Consider the following 15,728-nt stretch of genomic DNA (forward strand, 5'->3'; position numbering starts at 1 on the left):
ATTGTGGTTAATCACAGTTCATTCATGATTCAGCATGGGAGGGGCCAATTACTTTTTCACATAGGGCTTGGCAGGTTTGAACAGCTTTTTTTCACCTTAATAAATTAAATAATATAAAAACTGCATCTTGGATTTACTCAGGTTATCTTTGTGCAATATTAAAATGTGTTTGATCTGAATCATTTAAGTGTGAGAAGGGGGCAAATACTTTTTCACAGCACTGTATATTGACCTAATTGTACATACATACAGACAGCTGACAGGCTTTAAGAGGCAATTTTTTTCAGGAAGCAATGTGTACAGGGAGGGGGGATAGTGTAAAAAAAGGAGTAGGAACAGTGTGTACAGGGTAAAGAGGGTCAGTGTATACATAGGGGACAGTGTGTAAAGGGAGTGAATTAAATTTTTGTATAATTCCTTGGTTGTGTTTCTCGTTTATAATTGGGCTAAAAAGCCACACCCAATATTTAGCATAATTTAGCCACACCCACTTTTTGTGCATTACTTTGCCAAAGGGCCTATGATGCTGTTGAGATGGCCCTGTTTCACTGGCTGAAGTGGGTGTGTGGTCAACTGTGATTCCTCTATGTATCTGCCCATGCGATTATGTGGTTTTTGTGAACTTTACTTTTGCAATTTATTTCAGCCCTTTTGTAAGGACAAGGCATTCTATCATTTTTCTTTTCTTTGATATAAATTTAATAGTCCCTTTTTGCATTGTAAGCGTCTTGTCTATTATGTGAGGAATGAGCAAATACAGTAGGTCCTGGCTTTAAAAATAGGTTATATTAGTGAAGCATTAAAGTGGTTGTAAAGGCAGAGTTTTTTTTTCCTCTCCACTTTCCTATGCCATAAGGTAAAAACCTTCTGCATGCAGCTCCCCCCAGCCTCCTCAAATACATACCTAAGCCCAATCTTGATCCAGCGTTGTGCATGAAAACTGAGGCGCTCTCTTGCTCCTCATTGGCTCAGATGGAGGCATTGGCTCCCTCTGCTGTCAATCAGAGCCAGTGGTGGAAGGCGGGGCTAAGCCCCGCTCTGTGTGTCTTAGGACATATAGAATAGCATCCTAAGGCAACTTATGCCATCTCTGGGGACCCTATACCCAAACTGTCACATCATGCATCTGCTAGTGTTTTACCAAGAGCTGGCTTAGAAAGAAATGGGAATTGCACAAAGGAGCGAGTGCACACGGCCCATTGCAGGCGGCTTGCCCCAGGGGGGGAAAAGCCAGGCTAGGGGGGGCTGGAAATCGGGCTACTCAGTGCAGAACCATTGCACAGCGCAGTTATGACATGTTAATTGTTTTAATTTAAAAAAAAAAAAACCTTTACAAGCAATTTAAGACCTATATCACATAATACAGCTGGACTGTGACCAAAAAACAATGTGGTCCCCCTCACTACAAGGGTTAAATGCTTGTTAAAGCTTTGTATACATGGGTCAGTTTTTTTGATCAGCCAGTGTCTTTATCAAAAATTTACTGAACAAATTCCCTGTCCACACAAGTCGAGCAGATAGCAGTTCTGATGGTATTTTGACAGCAGGGACTCCTTCGCTGTCAGAATACACTGATCAGTACTGCAGCATTGATCGAACCAAAATTTTCTAACAAGCCCATTCTTGAGTCATCAGTCATTAGATTCTTGGGAATGGCTATCGATGGATCTTAAATCGGCCAGTTCCTGCTGAACCGGCTGAATTTATTTATGAGAGCAATTGAATACTGTCCATGATATTTTTTTTTAATTTACATTAACATCTAAACCTATATTATACTGTATGTGGTGGGGCAAACATGCAACTGCAGCCTGAAGTGCCTCAGATTGAAGGCTCTGAGGGGCTGGCTGCACCAATCAAAAGTCTGCTGGAACCAGTAGTAATAAAGTGTTTCTCCTGATCTGTGCAGGCTAAATGAGCATTTAATGCTTTTGGGTGTAGGGGAGGTTACAGTTTTTGTGATGTTCCTGTCGTTAAGGAAAAAAAAAGTCTTTGGAGCTTGTTTTGTGTCAAGTTTATGCCATCTATATGGACCTGTGAGTTTATACTTGTATTGCAGTTCCTTATAGCTGTTTCCACAGATAAACCCTACTGTGTTTTATAAAGTGCATCTATTCTGCAGGTGAATTTGGCAAACCACTGTGGCTTCTTAGGAGGACTTCAGAGGAACAAAAGCACTGGTCTGAGCACTCCATATTACGCAACCTCTATTGTGGAAGTTATGTTTCATGTCTCTACCAGGATGCTTTCTGATTCCGATGACTGCTTAACAAAAAAGGTGAGGAGTGTGCTATGCTTGTTTGTGTCTGATGCCTAGCTACACAAATTCTGTTTCTTCCCGTGTGTTACAGTGATGCATATAAGAATGAAATCTGTATAAAGAGAACCAGGCAACATCTGCAGACATGATCTAAGCATCCTAAGGCAACTTATGCCATCTCTGGGGACCCTATACCCAAACTGTCACAGCATGCATCTATTAGTGTCTTACCAAGATCTGGCTTAGGAAAAAATAGGAATCACACAAAGCTTTTCAATCCTTCAAACCTCTTCTACTGACAAGTCTCAAACGTTTGCATGTGCTGGGAACCCCTAGACTTTACCCCTACCTACCTTATGTCTGCAGGCATCTTTGGTTACTCTGGGGTAATGGAAAGCTCAATACCTAAATATATGGGCTCCTATATCGAGTAGAGCTTTACTACTGTGAATTTGTTTGTTTAACCCTTTCGCTGCCAGGCCCTGTGCTCCATTTTGTACACTCAGGTGGCCAGACCATTTTTGCAATTTTTCAGTTTTTTTTATTTTTGACTTATAGCTTTCGAATTTTTGAAAGACCCCCCAAATCATATATTTTCTGAAAGCACACGAAAAGTAGAGTAAAAAGAAGGTTCTACGTATTTTTTTTAGACCCTGCCGTATTTGCGCAAATGTTTATCAAACCAATATATTTGCAAAAAATACACTAAAACCATTATTAGCAGATAAAAACACAGAAAATTTTACAAAAGTCCTACTAATTATAAAAGCTTAACCTGTATTGAGTGAATGAATAAAAAATATTGGTAACTTTTAAATTTCACCTTTTTGCGAAATGGTGAAAATTGAACAGACGCAACAGTGTAAATATCCATATTTCTCTAAAGAACTGAAGGTTTTAATTTTTCCCTTACAGCTTTCAGAATATGTGAAAGACCCCCAAAACCATATATTTTCTGAACGCATATGACCTGTAGAATAAAAAGAAGGTGCAACTGATTTTTTTAGACCCTGCGGTATTTGCACAAATGTTTATCTAACCAATATATTGGAAAAAAATACACTAAAACCATTATTAGCTGATAAAGACACAGCTCATTTTACAAAATTCATACTAAATATAAGAGCTTAAATAGAGTTAATAACAAATATTAGTAAATTTTTAATTGCGCCTTTTTGCAAAATGGTGAAAATCGAAAATACCCAAAGATTTCTCTAAAAATCTGGAGGTTTTCATTTTTCACTTACAGCTTTCAGAATTTGAAAAGACCCCTCAAACTAGACATTTTCTAAAAGCACATGGCCAGTAGAATAAAAAAAAGTGCTACTGATTTTTTGGGGCTCCGCATTATATGCGCAAATGTTCATCATATTGCTATTTTCAAAAAAATTCACTAAAATCGTTAATATTGCACATAAACACAACTTAACTTTCAAAATTCCTGCTAAATTAGTACTAAAGCCTAGTTCACATGTGGCATACTAAAGTGTATATGCCAATGGAGGGCCATGCTTACCCGCTCAGGGATGCACCGGTGCTCTGTGTATTCCTGTGCAGGCAGTCCCACTTATGTCAATTGGGATGCAATGGCTGCATAGGCATAGCTGCTGTTCCAAATCTGACATCCGTGTGGGTACATGACCCTGAGCTCAGGGACATGCATGCGGACCTACATGGATGTAAAATTGGGAGCAACGGCTCTGTTCGTGCAGGTGCTACATCCCAGATTACATCAATAGGACTGCCTGCACAGAGATGCACGGAACACCTGTGCATCCCTGTAAAGGTACGTTGTGTATGCCCTGCTTGAACAAGGCCTTAGGTCCCTTTCACACAAGCACACCGATCGGGTCTTCCTGTCCATTTTTCATGTAAGGAAAAAACTAGGGATGCACCGAAATTTTGACCGCCGAAACATTTTGGTCGAAAATGGCCTTATCAGCAATTTGGCAAAAGAAAAAAACAGCCAATAATGGAGCCATAAATGGGGCAGGGCTTTAATGGGATAAGATTAAAAACACTTACAAGATGATAGAAGATGCATGCTCATCAAAGTAAAGTGCAGTCCTGGCATTCCACATGGCTCTGCGGGTCCCACCGATGTTCTGGATAGCTGAAAAGGATTGAGCAGCTGGCTGGAATGGATCACAGTATTTCTCCAGGAGCAAAGGAACCAAGCAACTGTGATCCATTCCAGCCAGCTGCTCAATCCACACTCTGAAGGATGGCTGCCTTCCTTTTTATTTCTTAATACCCCTTTCTATGGATACCGCACCATCCAACTATTACAGCCACAGACTATACCCCTAAGGATTACTCCATCTGGAGATAAACACTGACTATCCTGTCCATTTTTCAGGTGGGCCCATTCGGACCACCCATTGTTCTCTATGGGGAGACTGATGTAAATGGACATGTGTCCACTTACATGCACCTGCAGTCTGCTAAAAACAGAAGGATGGGGATTCCATTTCCCATCCATCCAGCAGATCGGATCGGATGGAATCTGATGGCAATGGACAGGCGGTCCGTTTTCATTAGACCCATAGAGAATAGCAAGTTGATGCAGAGTGGACACGGACCTGTCATCAGCGGGGATCAGCAGACAGATCCCCCGCTGAGCAGGCAGATCTGCTTTTTCAGAGTGTGCTCCATGTGAAAGGCGTCTTACCAGGAGCGACTGGTCCATTAAGGGAGCTTTTTTTGGGGGGGGGGTCTTTGTTGAGCTATCAGGGGGCTAAACCGACCCACATATCTCTTTTTTTGAGACAGAGAAAGGGACTGAAGGTAGTCCCTTTTCACTGTATCACTTTACTTGAATGAATGAGAATCTGTATAGAGATTCCATTCATTCAGAAAATTACAGTCTGATACATTGTAACACTCGCGGTTACAATGTATCAGCTGTCAGAGAGCACATAGCAGCAATCAGTAGTGATCGCTGCATATGCCCTCTCTTGCCTTGTACAAGCAAGCCAATACTCGCTGCCCTCCCAACAAGGTAGCAGTGTAAAATAGCATCCTCCCCAGACCAGTTTCCTGCCCTGTGCACTTTCTCACTCCCATTTACTTCCGCATCCCCATTTCATGTTTTACTCCAAGAGTATATAATGAGCTTAGAAATTCTAGAGAAATGCTTAAATATAGTGCATTGAAATTTTAATAATTAAAGGGGCTGTAAAGGTTTAATTTTTTTTGTTTGTTTAAATAACTAACATATCATACTTGCCTCCACTGTGCAGTTCGTTTTGCACAGAGGGGCCCCAATCCTCGTCTTCTGGGGTCCTTCGGCGGCTGTCTCGGCTCCTTCCTGCAAGAGCTAACCCCCCCTCTGGGAAGCACTCTCCCGAGGAGGTTAGCTTGTGGATGCGCTCCCGTGTGATACAGTCGGCGGCCATAGCGCGCCGACTGTATCACTCGGCCTCGCCCCCCCGGTGCACCGTGTCATTGATTTGATTGACAGCAGCGGGAGCCAATGGCTGCGCTGCTATCAACCATCCAATAAAGAGCCCACAAGAGCTGGGGGAAAGTAAAATGGGGGCTCGGGGAGGCTGGAGAGTGCAAGGTGTTTTTTCACCTTAATACATAGGATACATTAAGGTGAAACAACACAAAGTTTTAAAACCCCTTTTAATAATCAGGTGAATTATGAAGGCAATTGGTTCCACTAGATTTTAGTTAGGGGTATCAGAGTAAAGGGGACTGAATACAAATGCAGCCACACTTTTCAGATATTTGTTAAAATATTTGAAAACCATTTATCTTTTTTTTTTTCCACTTCACAATTATGTGTTGGTCTATAACATAAAATCCCAATAAAATAAATTTAGGTTTTTGGTGATAACGTGACAACATGTGGAAAATGTCAAGGGATGTGAATACTTTTTCAAGGCACTGTAATGCATTACAATTTAACTAAACCCTTTAGATTTTAGTAGACTAAGACCCCTTTCACACTGGGGCGTTTTTCAGGTGCTTTAGTGTTAAAAAAAAAAAAAAAGCGCCTGTAAAGTGACTGAAAGAAGCCTCTTCTGCAATCCCAATGTGAAAGCCCAAGTGCTCTAAGAGCTCTTTCACACTGCCAGCGCCCGAAAAACAGTGTGAAAGGGCTCTTAGAGCACTTGGACTTTCACATTGGGATTGCAGATGAAGCTTCTTTCAAGCCCTTTACAGGTGCTTTTTTTTTTAACGCTAAAGCACCTGAAAAATGCCCCAGTGTGAAAGGGGTCTCTTTGTTGACGAAAATATAACTAAAACTAAACCAATTCAGATGACTAAAATATGACTAAAACTAAAATGATATTTTAGTCAAGATTATTACTAAAACTAAATTGAAATTTGACATCCAAATTAACACTGCTACTATTCAGCCCTGAATTGACCCTTATCCAGACAATATTCTTTTTATACATTTTCCAATTGCCATGATGCCATGCAGCCTACCCCTTCCTGCAAGTTTCTCCACCACCACCCACACAAATACAACTTTCATAGTGTTGGAGCAAGTGATGATGCCACAAAAATATTACTGTAAATCACACTTCATATGGTCAGAATGTCTCCTATGTTCCTCTGTGCCGGTTCTATTATACAAAATTTAAATTGTGGTGCTATCTATTTTGGTCAGGTTGCTATGTATGACATTTGTACAGAGATTTATATCTTGTTTTGCGTATGAATGCGTTATCACAATTTCTATATATCTGTGTTCTGTATGTTTATTGTGATAATTGTTAGTAAGTGAATTATCAGCCAAGAGATAGTATACATAAGTGTGACATACTACTAACAAGGATTTAATATGAACTTATCTACCTCTATAAGTATTTGTTTTTGATGAGTGTAATAAATTCCACTTCAGTGCTAACAAGTGAGAACCTATGATCTGTGCCCTTGTTAGCGCTGCACACTCTGAGCCATGTCACCCCCCCCCCCCCCCCCCCCGGGTCCATCACTCATGCATCTTTCAAAGTGTTAATCCAGTCAGTGGGAGCAATAATGAGAGCAGGTTGGAGAGCAGGGGATGCAGGAAGAGGGAGCTGCTTGACCTCAGCATGAAGTTTAATGCCTTTAATTAAATTACAACGGTAGAGTGTGGGGATCTGGCCATGCCTCGAGCTCTTCTGGTGTGTTATGGATCCTCCTGTGTCTTCCAAATACAAATCCTTTTCATCATCATTAGCGTAAAGAGAAATATGAAAGCAACAAAAAGCCATCTGTTAGATCAATTTTTTTTTATCTATAAAGAAGACATTTAGTGTTGTCATTATATAGCCTTCTGTATGAAATGAAAAACAGCATATTATGCAATAAAGGAAGTGCTTTACCTTATAAGGTGGAGTTTAAAGAAGGGCTCTGGCCAAATACAAAAGGAATTGATATAATTACATCCCTACAGTTTAGTAAGTCACTAGTAAATGTTTTTCTAAATTAAAAGGAATATGGACCAGTATTCAAAAGTGGAAGATTTTCTATTTTATAGGGTATATAAAGAAAGCATAATTATACATTTTACATAAAAAAAACTACTTTTTGACTACCTTCTTTCTAAATAATAGCAGTGCTCATACTAATCTGTAAATGTGCATATGCACTGATGTAGCTTTAAGAATAGTACACGAACGATCTGACGTTAGTACAGCAATCTCTCTCAGACCCCCCCCCCCCCGCTGAGCTGTTGTGTTCTCACAGGGGTTTGCTCAGGAATTGACTGAGAGCACTCATCAAGAGCTGGTTGTCTGCTGGTTTTCCAGCATGCTCGACCGACCGAAGCCTGCACTTGTCAGGGTTGCCCTCTGTCACCCTTAAACTTTAGCTTTTTTTTCTGGAACTGTTTCTTCAGAAAGTCAGGGCTAACCCAGACATCACCGGCCTTGCAATAGACTCTTGGAATAAGTGGAAGATAGCAGTCTGTGCTAATATTGTTTTTCTCATGAGTCTGCACATTTCACTTGGTAACCTCATGGTCAAGTTGGATATATATAGCACGCATTCCGATTTTCGTATTACCTGTCAGAAATCAGAAGTATTGAACATTTCTGTTCCGGAAGCCTCACTCAACCAACTAAAGTTTTAACTTTTTTTCACATGGGTGACATTCTCTTAGATACCTGGGGACTAATTTGCCCAGAGATCCTAGGGATGCATACTCGCTGAACTCCCCTCTCCTCAACCAAAATTAAGACCTTGCTGCATGACAGGAACCTTTTCCTGGTTTGGCCGCTGTAACAGTTTAAAAATATTATGCATCATATGTTACAAGCGTTTCCATACCTGCACATTGTCAACAGAAAATTTGCCCTTTTTCTTTGGACTCGGAAACCCTAAATAGCACGGTAGCATGGAATTGACTGGCATTGTGTTCTGTCATGTGACGTCACTTAAACAAAATTGATTGGTGCTGCATGGTGCCTTGAAACAGTTGATAGCCATTGAACATTATGCCTCCAAGATTCTGTTATGCTCTCTGCCGCGGTGCAAAGGAAACACCACCAAATCTTAAGTAACACCTCAAGATTGGTAAGACTTTGAGCATCTGCTCTACCTTTCTTAGAGACAGATAACTCTCCCCTTCTCCCACCCCACTGTTCCCTATTATCGGTAGTCTGGGGTTTCTGATCTTCGCCTTTCAGCCCTTATGATTTGACAAATGTTTCACAGCAGGCACTTCATTAGCTTGAATGAATGGCCGTCCCTGTCGGAAATGGCCCTTCACCCTGAACTGTCGAACCTGAACTTTTGGTGCAAGCTACAACTGTCGCATTTCCTGGCTTCTCAACCACCTGTTGCCTCGTATGCATAAGAACTTACACAGTAACAACTTTGTGACTCTCAATCTCCCCTACAGAACACAATCTATTTGAAGTATAAATTACTCATCTCTCCCTCAACAAACTATAAGCCTCCATAAATATTGAGATCGGAACAAGCCCTTTTGATCAATCTCACACAAAAGCAGATAGACAGCATCCTTATTTGTACTTCGAAAAAGATCTGTGTGCTCCAGTTAACAGAAAAACCCCCATAGACTGCATAAAATGTTTCCCTTAGACCTCCACAACCTGCTGGAGATGCAGAGAGACTGTGGCAATCATGCTCCTTTTTTTTTTTTCTGGTCCTGCACTAGGTTGCGCCCTTTCTGGTCAGAGGTATGTCATATCACTCAGAAATTTAGAGACCAGGACCCTGCTTTCTTTACACGACAAGTTGTGATGTCACAGTTTGGATTCATTGATACCATTGGCAAAATAAAGAAAAAAAAAAAGACTAGCCTTTTATTAACTTCAGCCTGAACAAACAAATTAAAAATGCAGTACCATGTACCTGTTTGGTCAATGTATTTGCAGCAAAATTAAGTGAAAGTAAATTTCATGTAAGTAAATTTTCTATTTACATTGCGTCATGTGAATTGTCCCCATAGCCATTCTGTCAGGGTTCACTTTGCTTGTGACAGTGTCTAGGGAGCAAGCATCCATGAACAATAGTGCTGGCAGCCAGTTCCATCTTAAATTAGTTATTGGATGACAATTGCATTCAGACTTGCCTCCAGGTTCCATTTCACATTTCTCTTAGGTTCAGTTAGTATAAGGTCTGACAGCACAAGACGTATCACAGGAACCTAAATGAGAAGATGATGCTGCACAGCAGGACAGAGTATTGGAGATAAAGTCATTCACAGGAACATTTCAAGAGAAAGAAATCTGATTGAAATTGTGTTAACATTGGCATGTAGCGATAAATGGGAAATAGAATCGGTCAGTCATCTTAATTACAGATTGTAATGGTACTTTGCTCTACAATGAGGTTACTATATGGGAGGAAAGTAATGTTTAATTCATTTTTGATTGAATATTACTGTATTGAAATGCCTATAAAATAACCTTTAAATTGTAAGCTTCATTTTCAGCATTTTCTTGGTTTATGCTGAGCAAAATGGCTTATCTTTATAAGGTTTAAAGTGCATGTAAACATGAACAATTACCTGCTTTTATTCCCTTTTGGCCTGATAAATATACAACTGAATGTGTTTTGTTATATCTGTTCAATAAGTACAAAGGGAAATCCAGCTAGATATACAGTGAGCTTCTAACATGTTATAGCGTACTGACAACACTGTACTCTTGCTGAGCTGAAATTCCTTTTCTTACCAGCCTTGCCCGGGTTATTTCTGTGCATTACAGAGCACATCCTTATGTAAGTAAGGCCAAAGGGATGTTTTCTGTAGTCCTAACAGACTTCCTGTCCTAGGGTGACAAGAATATAGGGATATAATAAGGGAGAATTTCGACCATGTTGAAAAACAAATCTACATAATATTGTCATGTGTTTTCTTTTGCTTTATTTAATATTACAAATTGCTTAACAATTGAAGTATCTAAGCAGGGTCTAGTTTATATTGTCGGGATATTGTATCCATAAGATATTTAATTTAGTGAATATCTATTATTGATTTACCCAGCAAACACAAAATGTACGTTCAGCTAGCTATGGTTTTAGAAAAGCAGCTGTGAACCTACACTTTGTACGGGATAGTGTCTCTACATCAATTTTATATTGGAATGGAATCTTGTTCTCCTGTTGGCCTCTTTCTATTTAAAAAAAAAAAAAAACAATTGGTGGAATTCATAAGGACAATCGCAGACACTTTTAGGAATTCCATTGGACACCTGTGTGACAAATGGCATTGTGTGCAAGTTTGTTTACATGGCAGAAACGTGTCATTTTGACAATCATACTCAATCTTCTCTCCCTATTGCCTCCATTTGTTTTGTTTTTTATTTTGTTTTTTCTGTTCTTTTTTTTTTTGGTATTTTCAATTTTCTTTTGGTTATTGTTAAAAGAAAAAAAAAAAATCAGTCCTATCAGTGTCTGCATTAATGGCCCTTGTTTTTTTCCATTAGAAGCTTTATGTAAGTGAGGGAATTTTGGAGGTCAACTGTTGGGCCCTCTTTTGAGGGTACTTCGACTTCTACAGTATTCAGAGCTTTATTATAACTCTCTTTGCTATGTGTATATGTATCCTCCATTTATGTCACATTCTTTTTTTCTTCATAATGACCCTGGATATTTGATGAAGTCGATTTCTGATTTGAAACCTCATCTGCACTTTATTCTTGTGTTTTTTTTTTGTTTTACTTGGATTCCATGCTGAAGGGTGCAATAAAAAGTTATAAATATAAAGAAACGTACATGAATTTGTCACTACTCTTAACAGGACTGTTGGACATTGTCAGGGGCCTGCTTTCCATGAGGCGATAAGAGGTGGCTGCCCAGAGGCACCACTGAGTCCTAAGTGTCCATACCAGACCATCTATCCTCAATGTTTGTTCAGCCCTTTAGCCACCTACACCATATAAACCATAGATGGTGTTCAGCTCAGTCTCCTATGTCCTAGAAATCAGCGATACTGTGCTGCCTGGACCACCAGTGTGTTACCTAAAAATGACACTGCATTGCCCAGGCCACTAGTGTCATGTCAAATAATGAGCTGGACTTTCAGGGGGGGGGGGGGGGGGGAGAATCCCATGAATCCCATGAATCCCATGAATCTGTCACAAATGTTAATGAGAATGGCAAATTAATTTCAACTGAGGTCATATTAGCAGAAAAGTGTTGCAACTACTTTTCTGAATCAATGTATGTATTGTAATTGTCTAATCAAAAGAGCAACCACTGATATCCCTATATGTGTTTGCATTTAATAATATAGTGTGACACCAAAATATCTCCTGCAATGCCAAATAACCATTGTAAAAAGTTTTAAAGATATATACACTGATTGTTTGAAGAGGAACTTTTTTCCCCTCTAACCTTTTCCCTGGCATTATTCACAAACTCACCCGGTTTGCGAATCCAGAGTTATCCTTCTGTGATTCATCATGCTGCTATTACACATCGGGTCCCGCACTTCCATTCTGGTTCAGGCAGACCACCCTCTGATGATGTGCCACTAGGTCTGCCCTCCTTTATCTGGAACCTAAGGCATCCTAGGATATGTGATGTGTATATCCCTAAAGGTTTTCGAGTGAAAATGATGTCCTTCTCACCTAGTCAAGAATAGTGGGTAAAGCAAACCAAAAAAAGTTACACAAAAAAAAATATATATATATTCCATTTTACATTGTTGAGGAGGTGAGGAGTGTGGTGATGCAATGCCTAGTGCGTCTAATGGTTGAAGGTCTCCTTAAAATTTCACAGGCAACATTATGTGGCCCATTATATGGACACTTGACCATCACACCTATTTTATGTTTGTTGGTTACCTCATCCCGAATCCATGAGCATTATTCCGAAGTTCCACTTTCAATGTTGAGATCCTGATATATTGCTGTTTCAGAGTATTTATTAGTTTGTTAGGCAGCCCCAAAAAAAAAAAATCAGTGGTAGGAGTCCTAAGTACATGCATTACTTAAAAAATTTGAAAAATCTACGTTTTTTGTTCTTCCAGCTAGGCATCGTTTTTGTTTTTTTTTACTGCGGGGCTGTCGCTCTGTTTCCTTAGTCTGTCCTTGCACACCAGCTTGCATATAATTAAGTTATACAAGTTTCTTATTATGTTAGACATGCACCATTTTTCATATTTATATTTTCACATTGTATGCTCTGCTGTTATTGAGCTTAACACCCCAAGGTAGATTAAGTTTTCCTGAACAAGTTAAATTTCATAACGGTTAACCTTCATTTTTATTCCCATTTATACTTGTTCATGTCTGTTTTCATTTTCTTTTTCTCCAAAGCTTCGCCACCTTGGTAATGACGAGGTACATATTGTGTGGTCAGAGCACAGCCGAGAGTATCGTCGTGGCATTATACCCACTGAATTTGGAGATGTGCTGCTGGTTATTTATCCTATGAAGAATCACATGTTCAGCATCCAGATTATGAAGAAACCAGATGTGAGTCGCAACCCTGTTAATCTTATTTTAGTTTGTTTTGTAGGGATCAAAGTGTATAACCAAAAATCTTTAAGATTAATTTGGATAGAGTAGGGAAGGATTAAAAATGTATCAAGGTATTTTTGCTGTTTGCTGGAGAACTTTCCCTTCAATTCCTGTCTTGAAGATGCAACAGGAAGTCAGAGAAAATCTCCCAAAAGTTAGAAGAATTTCTATCTTACGACTATTGTTCCGATTAAATTTGTCCCCATTGGAAGATTTCCCCTCAGCTCATCACTTGGACATTTTTTTTGTTTTGTTTTTTTAGTAGGTGGAGCATTCTGTTGTCAGCATGGCTTATGGAAAGGTTGGAGCTTAGTCTTACCTGAGAATCCACTGTGTATATTTGTGTTAGTCCACAGTATGTCATAAGAAGTGTGTCTGAAGGAATGATGTAACAAGTTAATATGGGGTTCAAGACGTTTGGTGATCCTAATGCATGAAATCCACCACTCAGTCGTCAGAATATCCTTCAGGTTATATTGCCACCTACAGGAGGATTGAACATTGGCAAACAAAAAATTGTGGGCCAGTTGAGAGTATAAATCTCTCCTACTACCCACATGCCTCAGGAGGATGGAAGTCGTTTCCTTAGCTCTGTTAGTCAAAGCTGAACTCCAGCTTTTTAATATTATATCATTTGCTAATGGCTCCAGAATGTCTGTCTGATTTTTTTTTTCATTTACCTTCTAGAGCTGCAGCATGTTTGCAATCCAAATATAAACAATCATTAAAGGATAAGTTCACCTTTTAAAAATAAATAAATGCATATTTTTTTGCAGATAAAAAAAGCCTATGCAGTGCTCTTGCAGACTCTGTGTGTCAGCTGTACATCATACAGCCAAGCAGTTACACATTAGCAGGAAGCATCAACAGCATCGTGGTAGTTCACTGAGAACTACAAGTCGACAGCAGCAAAGGCTGCTGGACCGTGTCATTTTCTATTCACAGAACTCTGTGAATGAGTGACGTAACCAGGCAGGTAGAGCCCCGCACGGACACCTTCCTTACAGAGTGTGACAGAGAGATGGGAAAAAAGGTCGCCTGTCACTTCAAGGAGCCGGGGACAGTGGATTTGTAACATGTTACATCATGTTACACCCTGAATATGGGTGCAACACGTTACAAAAAGATGAACTTATCCTTTAAGACTGCTCCCCTGTTCTGTGGTACTGAGCGCTGACTCAATTTGCTCACTTAATTTGCTGGGTGCAGGATTGCACCCACTCCATGTTCTCTTTCTGTAAAACATTGAGGCATTTCTCTATGCTCCTGCTTGCAAAGAGGCACGTAGAGCTTTGCTCTGTTCCTGCTGCCCTGCTACACTGACTTAGTCTGTGATCAGGAAATTGGGTGGCCAGAGGTGACTGTTGCTTGTTACCAGCTGTCCTTTTTTATTTTTTCCCCCATGAATGCTGTAGGCCTTCCCCGTTTCTGCAGTTGCAACAGTTATGATTCTAGGCGGGGGGGGGGGGGGGGGGTGTTTCGGTCCCACTGTAGTTTTGTGTGCTCCCAGCACACTTTCTACTAGTGGGTTGGGAGTTGCTTGCAGCAGATCTACTGTGTAGATGTCTGCAGCCTGAAGTCATGTTGTTCTCTCCTTCTAGAGTCCCATCCCTCTTCAAAGTCCTCTTTGGCTCTGATGCATGTTGCTGGATCCCCTGCCCTCTCAACTAAGGTCCTCACTACAGCCTATTGGGCTTTTTAGCATCTGGCCTCTTTCCCTGATTTGCAAGACTTCTACCTGGTCTTCTGTTCTCTGCCTCATCTGATGCCAGTAATGTCCTTCAGATGCCTCTCTGAGCTGCATGCAGTCCCCAGTTCCCATTTACATTGGACGATTGCAATTAGCGATTGTTTGCTGTATTGCCCACCACCCAGTTGGACTGCATTTGGACATCCCAAAAGTTTAGGATCCTACTGTAAACAGCAGCATATCTCAAACTTTTAGTACTTTAGGGGTCTGAAAATGGAGGGATGAAAAACTCGAGCTCCAATGTTGGTAAAGCTATACACTCTTTTGCCTCTTGTAAATTCTGATGTCAGAATTGATGAAGTGGATGCAGTAAATGTGCACAGATGCATTTATGTTGGGTGGGTAACACAAGATAGCGATTTAGCCGCTCTTCGATTCAGGTTTAAAATGGGCTCCACAGCTTACTTTAAATGAACATGTCACTTGGATATGCGTATTTAACTAAAGCAGGGCTAGACAAATCCCAGGTTGCCATGGCGACCTAAAATAGCATCCTGACGCATGGGCTGCCGTCTGAATGCCTCCACACACCCACACGTTTGACACTTCTGCTCTCCTCCCCTTCTGCTCTCCTCCTCTTCTTGTTGCTGACCCGCAAGGGAGGTGTATAATATCATTTCTTGGTCCCCATTGACCGCTTCCCTGGCCATTGCATTACATACATTTAATTCAGTGGAGCACAGGGGAGACGTGCAGGGTCTTTTTAGACCATGTAGGTCTCATTAAAGAGAACCTGTCGCCAAATAATCATCACGTAGGGGACTTGTTGTCTCCTATG

General features: G+C 40.4%; 1 protein-coding gene across 10 annotated transcripts in view; it reads left to right on the forward strand.

Moving 5' to 3' along the window:
* Positions 1-15,728, forward strand: part of RALGAPA1 (Ral GTPase activating protein catalytic subunit alpha 1) — a 368,491-nt gene that overhangs the window by 278,772 nt on the left and 73,991 nt on the right. For all 10 annotated transcript variants that reach the window (XM_077464690.1, XM_077464691.1, XM_077464695.1 and 7 more), the window contains 2 exons: positions 2,123-2,278; positions 12,997-13,155. In XM_077464690.1, the coding sequence (XP_077320816.1) occupies positions 2,123-2,278; positions 12,997-13,155 (315 nt within the window). The remainder of the gene's footprint in view (positions 1-2,122; positions 2,279-12,996; positions 13,156-15,728) is intronic.

This window comes from Lithobates pipiens, unplaced genomic scaffold (assembly GCF_037356315.1).
Source record: "Lithobates pipiens isolate NorthernLeopardFrog02 unplaced genomic scaffold, aLitPip1_a1.2 Scaffold_30, whole genome shotgun sequence".
Taxonomy (NCBI): Eukaryota; Metazoa; Chordata; class Amphibia; order Anura; family Ranidae; genus Lithobates; species Lithobates pipiens.